General features: G+C 35.6%; 1 protein-coding gene across 1 annotated transcript in view; it reads left to right on the plus strand.

Moving 5' to 3' along the window:
• Positions 1–21,304: 21,304 nt before the first annotated feature.
• LOC117324959 (CAP-Gly domain-containing linker protein 3-like) overlaps positions 21,305–23,221 on the plus strand; it is a 33,422-nt gene continuing 31,505 nt past the window's right edge. The window contains 1 exon segment of the mRNA XM_033880804.1: positions 21,305–21,863. Coding sequence (XP_033736695.1) covers positions 21,592–21,863 — 272 coding nt within the window. The 5' untranslated portion in view covers positions 21,305–21,591.

Below are 23,221 nucleotides of genomic sequence, written 5' to 3' on the forward strand. Positions count from 1 at the left end.
ATATAATACATATACTGTCAAATACACCAAGATACATTACATATACTGTCAAATACACCAAGATTGACTTTGTGTTTGATATTTTTGAATTTATCAGTCGTGTGTATGTATTATACCAGTAGTCAGTATAAGTTAATGATAAATGATACTTAACTCTCGTATCAATTTGATTGACACCAGATTTTTTTTGTAATTTTCATTCCGATACATTAGTATCAGAGTAAAACTAAAGATCTGGTGTAATCATGATCAGATAGCTTAAATATAAGCTTCTTGTATAAATTTAATATTTTGAGCATTTCATTATAATGTAAAAAAAAGTTGAGAAGATACGTCTACCGGTATTTAAACAAGCTTCACCTTATGTATGAAAGTTTTGGTATAGGAGACTGTTTGAGAATGGAGATTTAAAGGACAAAATCATTGTTATGCTAATTAGAACCATTCATATCCTTGGATAACTTAATTATAACTACACTAAGAACTGACCAGATCCTTATAATTAACTTATATAATTAACCGCAACTACACAAAGAACAGTCCAGATCCATAACTTAACCGTAACTACACTAAGAACGGTCCAGATCCTTGGATAACTTAATCATAACTACACTAAGAACCATTCAGATTCTTGGATAACTTAACCATAACTACACTAAGAACCGTCCAGATCCTTGGATAACTTAACCGTAACTACACTAAGAACAGTCCAGATCCTTGGATAACTTAACTGTAACTACACTAAGAACAGTCCAGATCCTTGGATAACTTAACTGTAACTACACTAAGAACCGTCCAGATCCTTGGATAACTTAACTGTAACTACACTAAGAACAGTCCAGATCCTTAGATAACTTAACTGTAACTACACTAAGAACAGTCCAGATCCTTGGATAACTTAACTGTAACTACACTAAGAACAGTCCAGATCCTTGGATAACTGAACTGTAACTACACTAAGAACAGTCCAGATCCTTGGATAACTTAACTGTAACTACACTAAGAACAGTCCAGATCCTTGGATAACTTAACTGTAACTACACTAAGAACAGTCCAGATCCTTGGATAACTTAACTGTAACTACACTAAGAACCGTCCAGATCCTTGGATAACTTAACTGTAGCTAAAATCATTGTTATGCTAATTAGAACCATTCATATCCTTGGATAACTTAATTATAACTACACTAAGAACTGACCAGATCCTTATAATTAACTTATATAATTAACCGCAACTACACAAAGAACAGTCCAGATCCATAACTTAACCGTAACTACACTAAGAACGGTCCAGATCCTTGGATAACTTAATCATAACTACACTAAGAACCATTCAGATTCTTGGATAACTTAACCATAACTACACTAAGAACCGTCCAGATCCTTGGATAACTTAACCGTAACTACACTAAGAACAGTCCAGATCCTTGGATAACTTAACTGTAGCTACACTAAGAACAGTCCAGATCCTTATATAACTTAACTGTAACTACACTAAGAACCATCCCGATCCTTGGATAACTTATATTTAACTGTAACTACACTAAGAACCGTCCAGATCCTTGGATAACTTAATCATAACTACACTAAGAACCATTCCGATCCTTGGATAACTGAACTGTAACTACACTAAGAACCGTCCAGATCCTTGGATAACTTAACTGTAACTACACTAAGAACCGTCCAGATCCTTGGATAACTGAACTGTAACTACACTAAGAACCATCCCGATCCTTGGATAACTGAACTGTAACTACACTAAGAACCATCCAAATTTTAAGTTTACCGACTGTAGTAATTAGCATTTTTAAAGTTAAACCTTGAGCAATCTGATTATATAGATAAGCACTTGACTTTGATATGGACAATTTTAATGGAGCAGATATTTTCATACAAGGAAAAAAATCTTTTCATAGAAAATGAGTAATGTGATAGTTGAGAGATGCTTATGGATACGAATCATGTAATATACTTAGACAAGGGCTTCCATCCTGTTTAGGATACTGGCCATAAACAAGGAAGACCAGTCCATTTCAAGTTTTATTGGCGTGATGGGACCCTGAAGCATCACGCTACAATTAATATTCTTTGTCGGTACAGTAGAGATAATACTAGAATTAGTAGTCATTACATGGAATCATACCCGGGGCTATCTTTGATGAAATTTGTGTCGTTTTCACATTAGCGATTTCTGCTTTATGTTATAGCTTTCACAAGAACCCAATATAGAATTTTATTGATTAGGCCCCTGGTATTTAACATTACAGAATGAACAAAAAAACGTGAAAAGCAACATGATAAATAAAAATCGATAGCACAAAAGATAAGAAGAGACTGACATCTATAGGAATATCATATATGAATGTATATGGGAACAGGATCCTACTGTGCATGTCTAACGTGTGGGATCCTACTTTTGATGTAGGATTGAAGTAGGATTGGACTTGTAATGAATTTTACCAGACTTTTATGTCCATTTACTGTTGACTGTAGTGCAATGTCGGTCACCTGCGGAAAAAAACCCAGGTAAGAGATTTAGTGAAATTTTCTGTTTTTCTGAATTGTTGTTTTCATTTGAGAGTTGAAAGTATGATTTGATATCTATATTGGATGGAGATATCTATATTGGATGGAGATATCTATATTGGATGGAGATATCTATATTGGATGGAGATATCTATAATGTATGGAGATATCTATATTGGATGGAGATATCTATATTGGATGGAGATATCTATATTGGATGGAGATATCTATATTGGATGGAGATATCTATAATGTATGGAGATATCTATATTGGATGGAGATATCTATATTGGATGGAGATATCTATATTGGATGGAGATATCTTTATTGGATGGAGATATCTATATTGGATGGAGATATCTATATTGGATGGAGATATCTTTATTGGATGGAGATATCTAGATTGGATGGAGATATCTGTATTGGATGGAGATATCTATATTGGATGTAGATATCTATATTGGATGGAGATATCTATATTGGATGGAGATATCTATATTGGATGGAGATATCTATTGGTTGTGTTTAGATATACAGAGGACCTTAAATGATGGAGTCCTGTTGTTTGTACTGCCAGCTTATGTACAATGTTCATGCTGTCTAATATTAAGTATTCTCAAGCTAATAATCTGAATAGTTAATATTATTTTATAAATGATGTCGGCACAATCACTTGCATAGAAGTATATATACTGTGAGGAATTCCCAATTTACTAGTAAATATGGATATTTCTTCACTCTACCTAGGATCTAGTTACAACATTCTACATTACTTGTAAAGGTCAGGTGAGTTGTATCTATCTTACGTATACCTTGCCAATTTTAGCTGATACAGACATATTACGGATGACATTTATACAACCTTAGTAGATAATTTTCAGCAAATCAGCAGAAAAAAATCATAACTGTCATTGAAGCAATATTTCACCTGATCGTGTTGTGTGTGAATGTTGACTACGTCCTGGTGTCTAATCAAGTTTGGAGTTTGTTACTTTGATATGTACATATTTTCTGGAGAAGTTGAACCTATGCCGGATAGTTACTTTGATATGTACATATTTTCTGGAGAAGTTGAACCTATGCCGGATAGCTTTATACTTATTTTATTGTTAATCCATTCAATACTATCAGAAGTGCTTGAAATAGAAATTGACTTTTTTTTTTAAAAACTTCATAATTTGGCTCAGGATCTAAAAGAAGATAATGTTAAGTTAGAAAAGGTCAGTATTTATTCATGATGTCTGAAGAAAAATTGTAGGTAATTTTAACTTTTAATTTTTCATAAAATGTAAATACTGTGGAGTTTTGATTGATGCATTTTAGAATTCATAATTTAGCACATTGCTTTGAGCATGAAAATTGTAAACATAAAAATTATTATTACTGATATACAACATTTTTATTATATTGTGTAAGTAGACACTTGGCTTCACTCAAGAGGCCATTTAGGGCTTTTGTCTGGTGAGGAAGGCTTGAGACTGTTACAGTATATAACATGGTCGTCCTTGGTCTGGTGAGGAAGGCTTGAGACTGTTACAGTATATAACATGGTCGTCCTTGGTCTAGTGAGGAAGGCTTGAGACTGTTACAGTATATAACATGGTCGTCCTTGGTCTGGTGAGGAAGGCTTGAGACTGTTACAGTATATAACATGGTCGTCCTTGGTCTGGTGAGGAAGGCTTGAGACTGTTACAGTATATAACATGGTCGTCCTTGGTCTGGTGAGGAAGGCTTGAGACTGTTACAGTATATAACATGGTCGTCCTTGGTCTGGTGAGGAAGGCTTGAGACTGTTACAGTATATAACATGGTCGTCCTTGGTCTGGTGAGGAAGGCTTGAGACTGTTACAGTATATAACATGGTCGTCCTTGGTCTGGTGAGGAAGGCTTGAGACTGTTACAGTATATAACATGGTCGTCCTTGGTCTGGTGAGGAAGGCTTGAGACTGTTACAGTATATAACATGGTCGTCCTTGGTCTGGTGAGGAAGGCTTGAGACTGTTACAGTATATAACATGGTCGTCCTTGGTCTGGTGAGGAAGGCTTGAGACTGTTACAGTATATAACATGGTCGTCCTTGGTCTGGTGAGGAAGGCTTGAGACTGTTACAGTATATAACATGGTCGTCCTTGGTCTGGTGAGGAAGGCTTGAGACTGTTACAGTATATAACATGGTCGTCCTTGGTCTGGTGAGGAAGGCTTGAGACTGTTACAGTATATAACATGGTCGTCCTTGGTCTGGTGAGGAAGGCTTGAGACTGTTACAGTATATAACATGGTCGTCCTTGGTCTGGTGAGGAAGGCTTGAGACTGTTACAGTATATAACATGGTCGTCCTTGGTCTAGTGAGGAAGGCTTGAGACTGTTACAGTATATAACATGGTCGTCCTTGGTCTAGTGAGGAAGGCTTGAGACTGTTACAGTATATAACATGGTCGTCCTTGGTCTAGTGAGGAAGGCTTGAGACTGTTACAGTATATAACATGGTCGTCTTTGGTCTAGTGAGGAAGGCTTGAGACCACTACAGTATATAACATGGTCGTCCTTGGTCTGGTGAGGAAGGCTTGAGACTGTTACAGTATATAACATGGTCGTCCTTGGTCTGGTGAGGAAGGCTTGAGACTGTTACAGTATATAACATGGTCGTCCTTGGTCTGGTGAGGAAGGCTTGAGACTGTTACAGTATATAACATGGTCGTCCTTGGTCTGGTGAGGAAGGCTTGAGACTGTTACAGTATATAACATGGTCGTCCTTGGTCTGGTGAGGAAGGCTTGAGACTGTTACAGTATATAACATGGTCGTCCTTGGTCTGGTGAGGAAGGCTTGAGACTGTTACAGTATATAACATGGTCGTCCTTGGTCTGGTGAGGAAGGCTTGAGACTGTTACAGTATATAACATGGTCGTCCTTGGTCTGGTGAGGAAGGCTTGAGACTGTTACAGTATATAACATGGTCGTCCTTGGTCTGGTGAGGAAGGCTTGAGACTGTTACAGTATATAACATGGTCGTCCTTGGTCTAGTGAGGAAGGCTTGAGACTGTTACAGTATATAACATGGTCGTCCTTGGTCTGGTGAGGAAGGCTTGAGACTGTTACAGTATATAACATGGTCGTCCTTGGTCTGGTGAGGAAGGCTTGAGACTGTTACAGTATATAACATGGTCGTCCTTGGTCTGGTGAGGAAGGCTTGAGACTGTTACAGTATATAACATGGTCGTCCTTGGTCTGGTGAGGAAGGCTTGAGACTGTTACAGTATATAACATGGTCGTCCTTGGTCTGGTGAGGAAGGCTTGAGACTGTTACAGTATATAACATGGTCGTCCTTGGTCTGGTGAGGAAGGCTTGAGACTGTTACAGTATATAACATGGTCGTCCTTGGTCTGGTGAGGAAGGCTTGAGACTGTTACAGTATATAACATGGTCGTCCTTGGTCTGGTGAGGAAGGCTTGAGACTGTTACAGTATATAACATGGTCGTCCTTGGTCTGGTGAGGAAGGCTTGAGACTGTTACAGTATATAACATGGTCGTCCTTGGTCTGGTGAGGAAGGCTTGAGACTGTTACAGTATATAACATGGTCGTCCTTGGTCTGGTGAGGAAGGCTTGAGACTGTTACAGTATATAACATGGTCGTCCTTGGTCTGGTGAGGAAGGCTTGAGACTGTTACAGTATATAACATGGTCGTCCTTGGTCTGGTGAGGAAGGCTTGAGACTGTTACAGTATATAACATGGTCGTCCTTGGTCTGGTGAGGAAGGCTTGAGACTGTTACAGTATATAACATGGTCGTCCTTGGTCTGGTGAGGAAGGCTTGAGACTGTTACAGTATATAACATGGTCGTCCTTGGTCTGGTGAGGAAGGCTTGAGACTGTTACAGTATATAACATGGTCGTCCTTGGTCTGGTGAGGAAGGCTTGAGACTGTTACAGTATATAACATGGTCGTCCTTGGTCTGGTGAGGAAGGCTTGAGACTGTTACAGTATATAACATGGTCGTCCTTGGTCTGGTGAGGAAGGCTTGAGACTGTTACAGTATATAACATGGTCGTCCTTGGTCTGGTGAGGAAGGCTTGAGACTGTTACAGTATATAACATGGTCGTCCTTGGTCTGGTGAGGAAGGCTTGAGACTGTTACAGTATATAACATGGTCGTCCTTGGTCTGGTGAGGAAGGCTTGAGACTGTTACAGTATATAACATGGTCGTCCTTGGTCTGGTGAGGAAGGCTTGAGACTGTTACAGTATATAACATGGTCGTCCTTGGTCTGGTGAGGAAGGCTTGAGACTGTTACAGTATATAACATGGTCGTCCTTGGTCTGGTGAGGAAGGCTTGAGACTGTTACAGTATATAACATGGTCGTCCTTGGTCTGGTGAGGAAGGCTTGAGACTGTTACAGTATATAACATGGTCGTCCTTGGTCTGGTGAGGAAGGCTTGAGACTGTTACAGTATATAACATGGTCGTCCTTGGTCTGGTGAGGAAGGCTTGAGACTGTTACAGTATATAACATGGTCGTCCTTGGTCTAGTGAGGAAGGCTTGAGACTGTTACAGTATATAACATGGTCGTCCTTGGTCTAGTGAGGAAGGCTTGAGACTGTTACAGTATATAACATGGTCGTCCTTGGTCTGGTGAGGAAGGCTTGAGACTGTTACAGTATATAACATGGTCGTCCTTGGTCTAGTGAGGAAGGCTTGAGACTGTTACAGTATATAACATGGTCGTCCTTGGTCTGGTGAGGAAGGCTTGAGACTGTTACAGTATATAACATGGTCGTCCTTGGTCTGGTGAGGAAGGCTTGAGACTGTTAAAGTATATAACATGGTCGTCCTTGGTCTGGTGAGGAAGGCTTGAGACTGTTACAGTATATAACATGGTCGTCCTTGGTCTGGTGAGGAAGGCTTGAGACTGTTACAGTATATAACATGGTCGTCCTTGGTCTAGTGAGGAAGAGATGGCTCGAGACCACTGCAGTATCTATATGATATGGTCTTCTCGGTACACATTTTCCAATATGTCCTGTTTCCTGATAAGATTTCGTAGACATAAACCTAGAGTGTCTGTTGGAGTTTGTCCCAATGGTGATTAATGTAGTGTGTCGTTTCATCATCTGGTATGAGGATGGCAGAATTTATTTTGTTGTTACAAGGAAGATGACCAGCTGATAATATAGAACAAATCTTTACTAAATAATTTCCTGTACGAATCAACTTATCATATGAATAATGCTGATATCATCACATCAGATTCATACAATGTTTTGGTCTAAAGAAAATACAGATAGTGATTTCTTAAGCACCCATGCTATACTGTATATAAAGAGGAGTTAGTTAATTCAGGCCATATGACCAGAAGCTATGATGATATTAATGTTAGGATTGTATCAGGTTATTATTTTATGGCTCATCAACAGTTTGTGTCATTTAGCTTTGATGCTAGTAAGTTGTACAATGATACTTGATGCTGGTAAGTTGTACAATGATACTTGATGCTGGTAAGTTGTACAATGATACTTGATGCTAGTAAGTTGTACAATGATACTTGATGCTAGTAAGTTGTACAATGATACTTGATGCTAGTATTGTATAAAGATATATGATGCAAGTAAGTTATATAAGGAGATTTCAGATTTGATCCTAGTAAGTTGAAATATGATCTTTACTATAATTATACAATTATACCAGATGCTAGTAAAATGTACAATGATACTTGATGCTAGTTAAGTGTACAATACTTGATGCCAGTAAGTTGTACAATGACACTTGATGCTAATAAAATGTACAATGATATAGTTGATGCTAGTTAAGTGTACAATACTTGATAATAGTAAAATGTACACTACTTGATGCTGGTAAGTTGTACAATGATACTTGATGCTGGTAAGTTGTACAAGGATACTTGATGCTAGTAAGTTGTACAATGATACTTGATGCTAGTAAGTTGTACAATGATACTTGATGCTAGTAAGTTGTACAATGATACTTGATGCTAGTAAGTGTACAAGGATACTTGATGCTAGTAAAATGTACAATGATACTTTGATACTGGTAAGTTGTACAATGATACTTGATGCTGGTAAGTTGTACAATGATACTTGATGCTAGTAAGTTGTACAATGATACTTGATGCCAGTAAGTTGTACAATGATACTTGATGCCAGTAAGTTGTACAATGATACTTGATGCTAGTAAGTTGTACAATGATACTTGATGCCAGTAAGTTGTACAATGATACTTGATGCTAGTAAGTTGTACAATGATACTTGATGCTGGTAAGTTGTACAATGATACTTGATGCTGGTAAGTTGTACAATGATACTTGATGCTAGTAAGTTGTACAATGATACTTGATGCCAGTAAGTTGTACAATTATACCAGATGCTGGTAAGTTGTACAATGATACTTGATGCCAGTACTTTATGCTAATATTTTGTATAATGATACCTGGTGCTTGAGCCTTTAAGACCCCTAAAAATGAAAGATTCTGTTATTCGAAGTTCTACATATTTTGTTGCCACATGATATTGGACACAATGTAGGTTAGCTCTAACACTGCTAATTATATGAAGCTAACAGTGATCAGGAGATGGTCAGTTACACTCCAGCTTCTGTACACTGACACTAAGGGCCTCTGTGTTCCTGGTTAGGACAGTTAGATAACTAATGAAGCTTGATTTACATGGCCTAAACATCAAGATTGTCAATGAAGTTTGATTTACATGCCTAAACATCAAGATTGTCAATGAAGCTTGATTTACATGGCCTAAACATCAAGATTGTCATTGAAGCTTGATTAACATGGCCTAAACATCTAGATTGTCAATGAAGCTTGATTTACATGACCATGGCCTAAACATCAAGATTGTCAATGAAGCTTGATTTACATGGTCTAAACATCTAGATTGTCAATGAAGCTTGATTTACATGGTCTAAACATCTAGATTGTCAATGAAGCTTGATTTACATGGCCTAAACATCAAGATTGTCAATGAAGCTTGATTTACATGGTCATGGCCTTAACATCAAGATTGTCAATGGAGCTTGATTAACATGGTCTAAACATCAAGATTGTCAATGAAGCTTAGTTTACATGCCTAAACATCTAGATTGTCAATGAAGCTTGATTTACATGGTCTAAACATCTAGATTGTCAATGAAGCTTGATTTATATGGCCTAAACATCTAGATTGTCAATGAAGCTTGATTTACATGGCCATGGCCTAAACATCTAGATTGTCAATGAAGTATGATTTTCATGGTCTAAACATCAAGATTGTCAATGAAGCTTGATTTACATGGCCTAAACATCAATATTGTCAATGAAGCTTGATTTATACATGACCTAAACATCTAGATTGTCAATGAAGCTTGATTTACATGGCCATGGCCTAAACATCAAGATTGTCAATGAAGCTTGATTAACATGGCCTAAACATCAAGAGTGTCAATGAAGCTTGATTTACATGGTCTAAACATCTAGATTGTCAATGCAATGAAGCTTGATTTACATGATCTAAACATCAAGATTGTCAATGAAGCTTGATTAACATGGCCATGGCCTAAACATCAAGATTGTCAATGAAGCTTGATTAACATGTCTAAACATCAAGATTGTCAATGAAGCTTGATTTACATGGCCATGGCCTAAACATCAAGATTGTCAATGAAGCTTGATTAACATGTCTAAACATCAAGATTGTCAATGAAGCTTGATTTACATGGCCATGGCCTAAACATCAAGATTGTCAATGAAGCTTGATTAACATGTCTAAACATCAAGATTGTCAATGAAGCTTTATTTACATGGTCTAAACATCTAGATTGTCAATGAAGCTTGATTTACATGGCCATGGCCTAAACATCTAGATTGTCAATGAAGCTTGATTTACATGGCCATGGCCTAAACATCTAGATTACCCATGAAGCTTGATTTACATGGCCTTAACATCAAGATTGTCAATGAAGCTTGATTTACATGGCCTTAACATCAAGATTGTCAATGAAGCTTGATTTACATGGTCTAAACATCTAGATTGTCAATGAAGCTTGATTTACATGGCCTAAACATCAAGATTGTCAATGAAGCTTGATTTACATGGTCTAAACATCTAGATTGTCAATGCAATGAAGCTTGATTTTCATGGTCTAAACATCTAGATTGTCAATGCAATGAAGCTTGATTTTCATGGTCTAAACATCTAGATTGTCAATGAAGCTTGATTAACATGGTCTAAACATCTAGATTGTCAATGAAGCTTGATTTGCATGGCCTTAAATCAAGATTCTGAAGAATTTTAATTACAAGGTATCTGTGTTGTTTAAGTCATCTCACAATATAAATAAGTATGAATTCTATTGATTCATCTTGTTAGAATGGATGGTCTTAGAGATCCCGCTGGCTGTGTATATCTCCCCAATGTCAGAAGATCTAGGTACATATATGATGTCTATCTTGTTGATATGTTAGTGAAGAAGAATAGGACAAAAATTGTGTAACCTAGGTGTACTAAGTGATTGGAGTGATGACATTATGGTGGTAATGAAAAGTGAAATTAGGTAGATAATACCTGTAAATGATTCTTATTCTCAACATAATACAGAATTTATAGAAAAGTGATATTGAGAGTGAAATAAGGGATTTGAAGGCTGTTATCACTTGAGGTTTTGATGGAGTTTGAAGGATAAGATTATTTCTGTCTAGGTATGAACAGGTATCTATAGACAGTGTTGTGTATCTGTACCATGCTGGGATGTAAGGAAGTCCAATCCTCCCGGTAAGTGACCTTTAGTCCATTACTATATAGACTCAAATACATGTACCTACATACACACTGTTAATTTATCACATTTTTCATGGATTTATGAAGATTTTTTCTAATAAATCTGTAAAAGGTATGTTGCTGCAGTAGATGAAGAAGTCTGTCTCACCTAAAAAGTTAATTATAATAGGCATGCTTTGATCCTGAAAACTGCATGCTGTAAGTGTGACATTTAAGCAATGAACAGTGATTTTAATGTTGTTATAGTCGGTATGACAGCAAGATGTATGGGTGACAAATGCCATGGGAAACCGTTAGGGTTTCCATGCTGCATTTGCCCACCATACATCCTGCATGTCACATGACCCACTGAGCCTGAGGCGATGGCTGTTATATAGGCTTATGGTGGCAACTGCCTCTTAGCATTGTGTCAATGGGAAAATGGGGAGCAAATTTAAAATATACCAGTATTAAAGTTCGTAGATGAAGATTAAACGATCATCAATTGTATAACAATTTTGGAATTCGCAGTCAGTTAATTGGTTAAGGAATGGTAACATGGATTCATAGTCAGTGGGGAGGAAATATATTGAGGGCGAGTTTATGAAATAAGCTCTGGGTAAGGAATTATCTACTAATGCCACAAGCTGATTGGATTGAGTCTCCGATGGGTAGATCATCAATACAATAGACTGAGGTAACCACCTAAGGCTGGGTAGGACAAGCTAACCACTTAAGGAAGTCTGAGATGACCTATGTCCTAACAGAGACCTAGGCCACCCACAGAAATATAAGTCTGAGATGTGTTATATACCCACAGAAATATAAGTCTGAGATGTGTTATATACCCACAGAAATATAAGTCTGAGATGGAGGACCTAACAGAGACCTCGGCCATGTCACATCTTTAGTGTGTTATATATATACCCACAGAAATATAAGTCTGAGATGAACGACCTAACAGAGACCTCGGCCATGTCACATCTTTAACGTGTTATTTACCCACAGAAATATAAGTGAACACACAGGTCTTGATTGCCTACATCTAGGTTAGAAGGAACATTAATTTTGATCTTTCTGAACAAATAATGAGACTTTATCAAAATTGATATCATTTTTTACCTCCCTAAATAACTTGCATAATATGATACAGATGTTGGAATTATAAACAATTTGGTCTGAAACCACATGATTTTGTAAAGGAATCCTATACTGTGTGAGTGATATTCACACTGGCAGGGATCTGGGGCTGGTTATAGTTACACTTGTATGATACTACCTGTTGGTTTATATATAGTTACACCTGTATGATACTACCTGTTGGTTTATATATAGTTACACCTGTATGATACTACCTGTTGGTTTATATATAGTTACACTTGTATGATACTACCTGTTGGTTTATATATAGTAACACTTGTATGATACTACCTGTTGGTTTATATATAGTTACACTTGTGTACTACCTGTTGGTTTATATATAGTTACACTTGTATGATACTACCTGTTGGTTTATATATAGTTACAATTGTATGATACTACATGTTGGTTTATATATAGTTACACCTGTATAATACTACCTGTTGGTTTATATATAGTTACACTTGTATGATACTACCTGTTGGTTTATATATAGTTACAATTGTATGATACTACCTGTTGGTTTATAGTTACACCTGTATGATACTACCTGTGGGTTTATATATAGTAACACTTGTATGATACTACCTGTTGGTTTATAGTTACACTTGTATGATACTACCTGTTGGTTTATATATAGTTACACTTGTATGATACTACCTGTTGGTTTATATATAGTTACACCTGTATGATACTACCTGTTGGTTTATATATAGTTACACCTGTATAATACTACCTGTTGGTTTATAGTTACACCTGTATGATACTACCTGTTGGTTTATAGTTACACCTGTATGATACTACCTGTTGGTTTATAGTTACACCTGTATGATACTACCTGTTGATTTATAGTTACACTTGTATGATACTACCTGTTGGTTTATAGTTACACTTGTATGATACTACCTGTTGGTTTATATATAGTTACACTTGTATGATACTACCTGTTGGTTTATATATAGTTACACCTGTATGATACTACCTGTTGGTTTATATATAGTTACACTTGTATAATACTACCTGTTGGTTTATATATAGTTACACTTGTATGATACTACCTGTTGGTTTATATATAGTTACACCTGTATGATACTACCTGTTGGTTTATATATAGTTACACTTGTATGATACTACCTGTTGGTTTATATATAGTTACACTTGTATGATACTACCTGTTGGTTTATATATAGTTACACTTGTATGATACTACCTGTTGGTTTATATATAGTTACACTTGTATGATACTACCTGTTGGTTATAGTTACGCTTGTATGATACTACCTGTTGGTTTATATATAGTTACACCTGTATGATACTACCTGTTGGTTTATATATAGTTACACTTGTATGATACTACCTGTTGGTTTATATATAGTTACACTTGTATGATACTACCTGTTGGTTATAGTTACACCTGTATGATACTACCTGTTGGTTTATATATAGTTACACCTGTATGATACTACCTGTTGGTCTATATATAGTTACACTTGTATGATGCTACCTGTTGGTTTATATATAGTTACACTTGTATGATACTACCTGTTGGTTTATATATAGTTACACCTGTATAATACTACCTGTTGGTTTATAGTTACACTTGTATGATACTACCTGTTGGTTTATAGTTACACTTGTATGATACTACCTGTTGGTTTATAGTTACACTTGTATGATACTACCTGTTGGTTTATATATAGTTACACCTGTATGATACTACCTGTTGGTCTATATATAGTTACACCTGTATGATACTACCTGTTGGTTTATATATAGTTACACTTGTATGATACTACCTGTTGGTTTATATATAGTTACACTTGTATGATACTACCTGTTGATTTATAGTTACACCTGTATGATACTACCTGTTGGTTTATATATAGTTACACTTGTATGATACTACCTGTTGGTTTATAGTTACACTTGTATGATACTACCTGTTGGTTTATATATAGTTACACTTGTATGATACTACCTGTTGGTTTATAGTTACACTTGTATGATACTACCTGTTGGTTTATAGTTACACTTGTATGATACTACCTGTTGGTTTATATATAGTTACACTTGTATGATACTACCTGTTGGTTTATAGTTACACTTGTATAATACTACCTGTTGGTTTATATATAGTTATACCTGTATGATACTACCTGTTGGTTTATATATAGTTACACTTGTATGATACTACCTGTTGGTTTATAGTTACACTTGTATGATACTACCTGTTGGTTTATAGTTACACTTGTATGATACTACCTGTTGGTTTATAGTTACGCTTGTATGATACTACCTGTTGGTTTATATATAGTTACACCTGTATGATACTACCTGTTGGTTTATATATAGTTACACCTGTATGATACTACCTGTTGGTTTATATATAGTTACACCTGTATGATACTACCTGTTGGTTTATAGTTACACTTGTATGATACTACCTGTTGGTTTATATATAGTTACACCTGTATGATACTATCTGTTGGTTTATAGTTACACTTGTATGATACTACCTGTTGGTTTATATATAGTTACACTTGTATGATACTACCTGTTGGTTTATATATAGTTACACCTGTATGATACTACCTGTTGGTTTATAGTTACACTTGTATGATACTACCTGTTGGTTTATATATAGTTACACCTGTATGATACTACCTGTTGGTTTATAGTTACACTTGTATGATACTACCTGTTGGTTTATATATAGTTACACTTGTATGATACTACCTGTTGGTTTATATATAGTTACACCTGTATGATACTACCTGTTGGTTTATATATAGTTACACTTGTATGATACTACCTGTTGGTTTATAGTTACACCTGTATGATACTACCTGTTGGTTTATAGTTACACCTGTATGATACTACCTGTTGGTTTATAGTTACACCTGTATGATACTACCTGTTGATTTATAGTTACACTTGTATGATACTACCTGTTGGTTTATAGTTACACTTGTATGATACTACCTGTTGGTTTATATATAGTTACACTTGTATGATACTACCTGTTGGTTTATATATAGTTACACCTGTATGATACTACCTGTTGGTTTATATATAGTTACACTTGTATGATACTACCTGTTGGTTATAGTTACACCTGTATGATACTACCTGTTGGTTTATATATAGTTACACCTGTATGATACTACCTGTTGGTCTATATATAGTTACACTTGTATGATGCTACCTGTTGGTTTATATATAGTTACACTTGTATGATACTACCTGTTGGTTTATATATAGTTACACTTGTGTACTACCTGTTGGTTTATAGTTACACTTGTATGATACTACCTGTTGGTTTATATATAGTTACACCTGTATGATACAACCTGTTGGTTTATAGTTACACTTGTATGATACTACCTGTTGGTTTATATATAGTTACACCTGTATGATACTACCTGTTGGTTTATATATAGTTACACCTGTATAATACTACCTGTTGGTTTATAGTTACACTTGTATGATACTACCTGTTGGTTTATAGTTACACTTGTATGATACTACCTGTTGGTTTATATATAGTTACACCTGTATGATACTACCTGTTGGTCTATATATAGTTACACCTGTATGATACTACCTGTTGGTTTATATATAGTTACACTTGTATGATACTACCTGTTGGTTTATATATAGTTACACTTGTATGATACTACCTGTTGATTTATAGTTACACCTGTATGATACTACCTGTTGGTTTATATATAGTTACACTTGTATGATACTACCTGTTGGTTTATAGTTACACTTGTATGATACTACCTGTTGGTTTATAGTTACACTTGTATGATACTACCTGTTGGTTTATATATAGTTACACTTGTATGATACTACCTGTTGGTTTATATATAGTTACACCTGTATGATACTACCTGTTGGTTTATATATAGTTACACTTGTATGATACTACCTGTTGGTTTATAGTTACACTTGTATGATACTACCTGTTGGTTTATAGTTACACTTGTATAATACTACCTGTTGGTTTATATATAGTTATACCTGTATGATACTACCTGTTGGTTTATATATAGTTACACTTGTATGATACTACCTGTTGGTTTATAGTTACACTTGTATGATACTACCTGTTGGTTTATAGTTACACTTGTATGATACTACCTGTTGGTTTATAGTTACGCTTGTATGATACTACCTGTTGGTTTATATATAGTTACACCTGTATGATACTACCTGTTGGTTTATATATAGTTACACCTGTATGATACTACCTGTTGGTTTATATATAGTTACACCTGTATGATACTACCTGTTGGTTTATAGTTACACTTGTATGATACTACCTGTTGGTTTATATATAGTTACACCTGTATGATACTATCTGTTGGTTTATAGTTACGCTTGTATGATACTACCTGTTGGTTTATATATAGTTACACTTGTATGATACTACCTGTTGGTTTATATATAGTTACACTTGTATGATACTACCTGTTGGTTTATAGTTACACTTGTATGATACTACCTGTTGGTTTATATATAGTTACACCTGTATGATACTACCTGTTGGTTTATATATAGTTACACTTGTATGATACTACCTGTTGGTTTATAGTTACACTTGTATGATACTACCTGTTGGTTTATATATAGTTACACCTGTATGATACTACCTGTTGGTCTATATATAGTTACACCTGTATGATACTACCTGTTGGTTTATATATAGTTACACTTGTATGATACTACCTGTTGGTTTATATATAGTTACACTTGTATGATACTACCTGTTGATTTATAGTTACACCTGTATGATACTACCTGTTGGTTTATATATAGTTACACTTGTATGATACTACCTGTTGGTTTATATATAGTTACACTTGTATGATACTACCTGTTGGTTTATAGTTACACTTGTATGATACTACCTGTTGGTTTATAGTTACACTTGTATGATACTACCTGTTGGTTTATATATAGTTACACTTGTATGATACTACCTGTTGGTTTATAGTTACACTTGTATAATACTACCTGTTGGTTTATATATAGTTATACCTGTATGATACTACCTGTTGGTTTATATATAGTTACACTTGTATGATACTACCTGTTGGTTTATAGTTACACTTGTATGATACTACCTGTTGGTTTATAGTTACACTTGTATGATACTACCTGTTGGTTTATAGTTACGCTTGTATGATACTACCTGTTGGTTTATATATAGTTACACCTGTATGATACTACCTGTTGGTTTATATATAGTTACACCTGTATGATACTACCTGTTGGTTTATATATAGTTACACCTGTATGATACTACCTGTTGGTTTATAGTTACACTTGTATGATACTACCTGTTGGTTTATATATAGTTACACCTGTATGATACTACCTGTTGGTTTATAGTTACGCTTGTATGATACTACCTGTTGGTTTATATATAGTTACACTTGTATGATACTACCTGTTGGTTTATATATAGTTACACCTGTATGATACTACCTGTTGGTTTATAGTTACACTTGTATGATACTACCTGTTGGTTTATATATAGTTACACCTGTATGATACTACCTGTTGGTTTATAGTTACACTTGTATGATACTACCTGTTGGTTTATATATAGTTACACTTGTATGATACTACCTGTTGGTTTATATATAGTTACACTTGTATGATACTACCTGTTGGTTTATATATAGTTACACTTGTATGATACTACCTGTTGGTTTATAGTTACACTTGTATGATACAACCTGTTGGTTTATAGTTACACTTGTATGATACTACCTGTTGGTTTATAGTTACACTTGTATGATACTACCTGTTGGTTTATAGTTACACCTGTATGATACTACCTGTTGGTTTATAGTTACACCTGTATGATACAACCTGTTGGTTTATAGTTACACTTGTATGATACTACCTGTTGGTTTATAGTTACACCTGTATGATACTACCTGTTGGTTTATATATAGTTACACTTGTATGATACTACCTGTTGGTTTATAGTTACACCTGTATGATACTACCTGTTGGTTTATATATAGTTACACTTGTATGATACTACCTGTTGGTTTATAGTTACACTTGTATGATACTACCTGTTTGTTTATAGTTACACTTGTATGATACTACCTGTTGGTTCTACCTGTTGATTGGGGTCTGACATTCTGAATGTATGCTCGATGGCGTCAGTAATTATATGAATTTATGATTTCGGCAGCAAGAAAATGTGGCTATCTTGTGGGAGCATTGATTGTTAGGGTAGCTAACACATAATCATTTCACAATTAGTATGTAGAAATTGTTTTAGTTTTTGCATGTGTTTAACACTTGGGAAAAGTAATTGAATCTTTTGAAGTTTTCAAATCAGTTTTCAATTTGAAGGTAGATGCTGACAAAGACATTTTAATTAATATATGGATAAAATCTTTCATATTGCTTTAACCTGTTTGCAAATTAAGTGCACATTTATGAGCAATATAAAATTGTATTTTAAATATGAGAATTTGTGTGTGTCATTGAAATGTTATAATACTGGTTACAGTAAATACATCTACTGACATTAAAGTTCACAAGTCTAGATCAATATCAACACATTTTACCTGGTATTAAAATGTTGATGTTCATTTCCAAGCACCTGCTGTAGTAAGTATTGGTAGATATAATTACTCAGCTGATGAGTCCTGTCAGATTGACTACTGCCGATACATGTTTGTATGGACTAAAGATTTACCTCACTGCTATACAATACATTTCTCAATTTGAACAATGGAACCGTCAGTCTTATGACGTCAGACGAGGCCAAAGAAAATTATAGATATCTGGTATGTGTTGTGTTCAGGGTACAAAAGTCAATGGATTTCAAATTATAAAGTATACGTATTCAACTGATCAAGTATGATAGATATTAGTTGATCACCCTGCAGGGTTTCCAGAGTATTTAACTGATCAAGTTTTATAGATGTTAGTTGATCACACTGTAGGGTTTCCATGCAGAGTATTCAATTGATCAATTATGATAGATTTGATCACACTGCAGGGTTTCCAGAGGAATACCTAAGTTGACATTTGTACTAGATTTTTTTCCCCACATATATGTATAAAGTTGTTTTTGATAAAATGTGATGAATTGAAACTCGATCATTACGTGTATACACAAACATGGTGAAATCTTTCCCATATACTGTAGATACTATAACAGTGAATAATTCTTTGTATGACAGAATTACAATCCCTACTAGTGTTTTCTTTGGCCTTAGGAATATTCTATAAATAATCATAGGGGGAATTTCTTTCCAGTTTAATTACCTTTACCCAAAAATATAACTGATAAAAATATCACCAGTCTTAAATCAGATAACACTGTTCTCTGTTGTGCTGTCTAAGTAAGTTTGGAGTTACCTCGTTTAAAAATATCATGGAAAATTTTAATAATTTTTTTTTAATTTAACGTTACTGACAATTGTGTGCTGGCCGTGGCGATTGTTTTAATTCCATACAAGGAAATATATTAAGTTTGTTACTAGTTTCAATGTACAAAAGATATTATGTATAACTGTTGATAATATATAAAACAGTTTCAAAAAGTAGAAAGTTTTTAAAGTTAATTTATATAAATACCTATTATATATATATTGTTCTATACAATACATTCAATGGGAGGGAGGAGTTACCGTGTGGGATTAGTATGATTATACATGAGCACTGTAAAGATTTCATGTGACCAGCGATCCCTGTTTATGTAAGATTAAGTTATACATAAGTCATTGAAAAGGTATGGGTTTAAATGTCCTCCTAAGCAGATTACACAAATTTCAAAATCAATATGTTAATCTCATAAATTTGCTCCTTTGTATCACCAGTATATGAATCATGATCAGTTCGAAATGAGGCCAGTACATTTTCCTTTAATAAGGGTCGCTAGATTTTCCTTTTCATATAAAGTAATGTCTGGGCAATCGCTTCAAATTGAACTATCAATTAATTGCATGGTTTCATTAAGATTTTGGCTGCCAGTCAAGTGTTTGTGTTGAATGGGTAATTTCCTGTTGATGTGGGGGTTATAGGATCTGACAGTAGAGCCTGCAGCCTGACAGTAGAGCAGTGGGTTTATAGATTTTTGTGTCCCAAAAATTTGAACAATTGTAATGGAAATATTGCTTTTTCTGTCTTTTGAAATCTTCAGACATTAGAAAGCAAATAACAGAAGATTGCTTTATTTTTGACCCTCCAAATTTGTATAGAACTTTGAAGGAAGTGAACAATTTGGCAATCACAAGCAAGGCGTCTTCTACTTAATCAATGCACAATAGTGGAGGTTTTCTAAACGAGGTGAATACTTTATCAGTCATTGTCTGTATGGGGTGTGTTGACTCAATTATTCCAGTGTATTCGGTAAACAACAGAATAGTTTTTCTCTCAAGTCTGTCAATCAGAACAGTTTGATAATGGCCTGATAAACTTTGTTGTGTATTTGTGAAATACACACAGAGTTTTAGATTGTCAATATCATCTCCGACTGTTAAGTTGATTTCATTATTTAAATCAGATTGGCATTCATTCCACATTGATCACATTATACTGATAAATACATTATTCACTACCCCAATAAATTAAAGTTTGTAATCTATATTGGCTGATATAGGGGGTTAAAATACTGAGGTTTACACCACCAGTATTTGTCTGAGAAGTGGCCAATGATTTGGACAGTCACTGGTCGACCGGTGGTATTTAAATCAAACGACTGTGTATACCTATATATATGGTATCTTTGTTAGTACCTGCATAATCATTGCTTTGTTTGCCTAAAGCTTATGCAGATTTCATACGTGGGATTTATATTTTTTATGCTTAGATTTTTGGTGTAATACTACGTGGGTACTTTTATTACTACATGTTAAATCTTGGTTGTTCGGAGATTCTTTAAGTGGAAAAGTTGTGCTAAGTGTAAAATGATTCCAGCGATGGATTTGTAAACATTGGTTGTATGCGTTCTCCAGACAATGGCCTGCATTCCAGTACAATAGATACCTGTTTTGTTGTGGGTTGACTTTTAGCCATGTGTCAATGCTGTTTATAGAGTAACATTACTATTGCTATTTCTAGATCTAGGTATCGCACAGGTTGATTTTTTTTACGGAATCAACCTGCCTGGATTATATAAATCATGCATTCTGCAGATAAAAAGCGAAAGCTAAAACTACCGTCAATCGAGGCCATACAGAAGGCAGAATACGAGAAAAATGTCAAATCTGACAATGGTAATGGCAATAATGACCCGAAAGGTAAAGGAGAGAAAAGTGAAATTAACGAAACTGAGGTGTTAAAAAATGGAAAATCTAAATCTAGTTCAGAAATGAAAACTAGCAAAGAACTTACAACCAACGGAGAGCTTGAAACCAATGGAGAAAAGCTGGTGTGTTCTAAGTGTAAATGCAGGTATGTTGGGTAGGTTTGGTGATAAATGACTCTAGGTAATGGTATAGTAGATTGTACAATTTATCGCAGTCAGATCTGCCTGTTAGATTAAGTGTATGTGTGAATATATACAAGGATTGCAACCTGTTGCTTACAATATTAGATGAAATTATGCCCGATCAGCAAGATTTGTTTCAATATAAATTACTCTGTATTGCATAATAGTGAAATATGAAGTTATAACACAGAAGATGGTACTTTGTAGGGGTGTCAACACGATGGGACACAGAAGATGGTACTTTGTAGGGGTGTTAACACGGTGGGACACAGAAGATGGTACTTTGTAGGGGTGTTAACATGGTGGGACACAGAAGATGGTACTTTGTAGGGGTGTTAACATGGTGGGACACAGAAGATGGTACTTTGTAGGGGTGTCAACACGATGGGACACAGAAGATGGTACTTTGTAGAGGTGTTAACACGGTGGGACACAGAAGATGGTACTTTGTATGGGTGTTAACATGGTGGGACACAGAAGATGGTACTTTGTAGGGGTGTTAACACAATGTGACACAGAAGATGGTACTTTGTATGGGTGTTAACACGGTGGGACACAGAAGATGGTACTTTGTAGGGGTGTTTACATGGTGGGACACAGAAGATGGTACTTTGTAGGGGTGTTAACACGGTGGGACACAGAAGATGGTACTTTGTAGGGGTGTTAACATGGTGGGACACAGAAGATGGTACTTTGTAGGGGTGACAACACAATGTGACACAGAAGATGGTACTTTGTAGGGGTGTAAACACGATGTGACACAGAAGATGGTACTTTGTAGGGGTGTTAACATGGTGGGACACAGAAGGTGGTACTTTGTAGGGGTGTAAACACGATGGGACACAGAAGATGGTACTTTGTAGGGGTGTAAACACGGTGGGACACAGAAGATGGTACTTTGTAGGGGTGTTAACACGGTGGGACACAGAAGATGGTACTTTGTAGGGGTGTTAACATGGTGACACAGAAGATGGTACTTTGTAGGGGTGTTAACACGGTGGGACACAGAAGATGGTACTTTGTAGGGGTGTTAACACGGTGGGACACAGAAGATGGTACTTTGTAGGGTTGTTAACACGATGGGACACAGAAGATGGTACTTTGTAGGGGTGTTAACACGATGGGACACAGAAGATGGTACTTTGTAGGGGTGTTAACATGGTGGGACACAGAAGATGGTACTTTGTAGGGGTGTCAACACGATGGGACACAGAAGATGGTACTTTGTAGGGGTGTAAACACGGTGGGATGGGACACAGAAGATGGTACTTTGTAGGGGTGTTAACACGGTGGGACACAGAAGATGGTACTTTGTAGGGGT

Source organism: Pecten maximus, chromosome 4 (assembly GCF_902652985.1).
Source record: "Pecten maximus chromosome 4, xPecMax1.1, whole genome shotgun sequence".
Taxonomy (NCBI): Eukaryota; Metazoa; Mollusca; class Bivalvia; order Pectinida; family Pectinidae; genus Pecten; species Pecten maximus.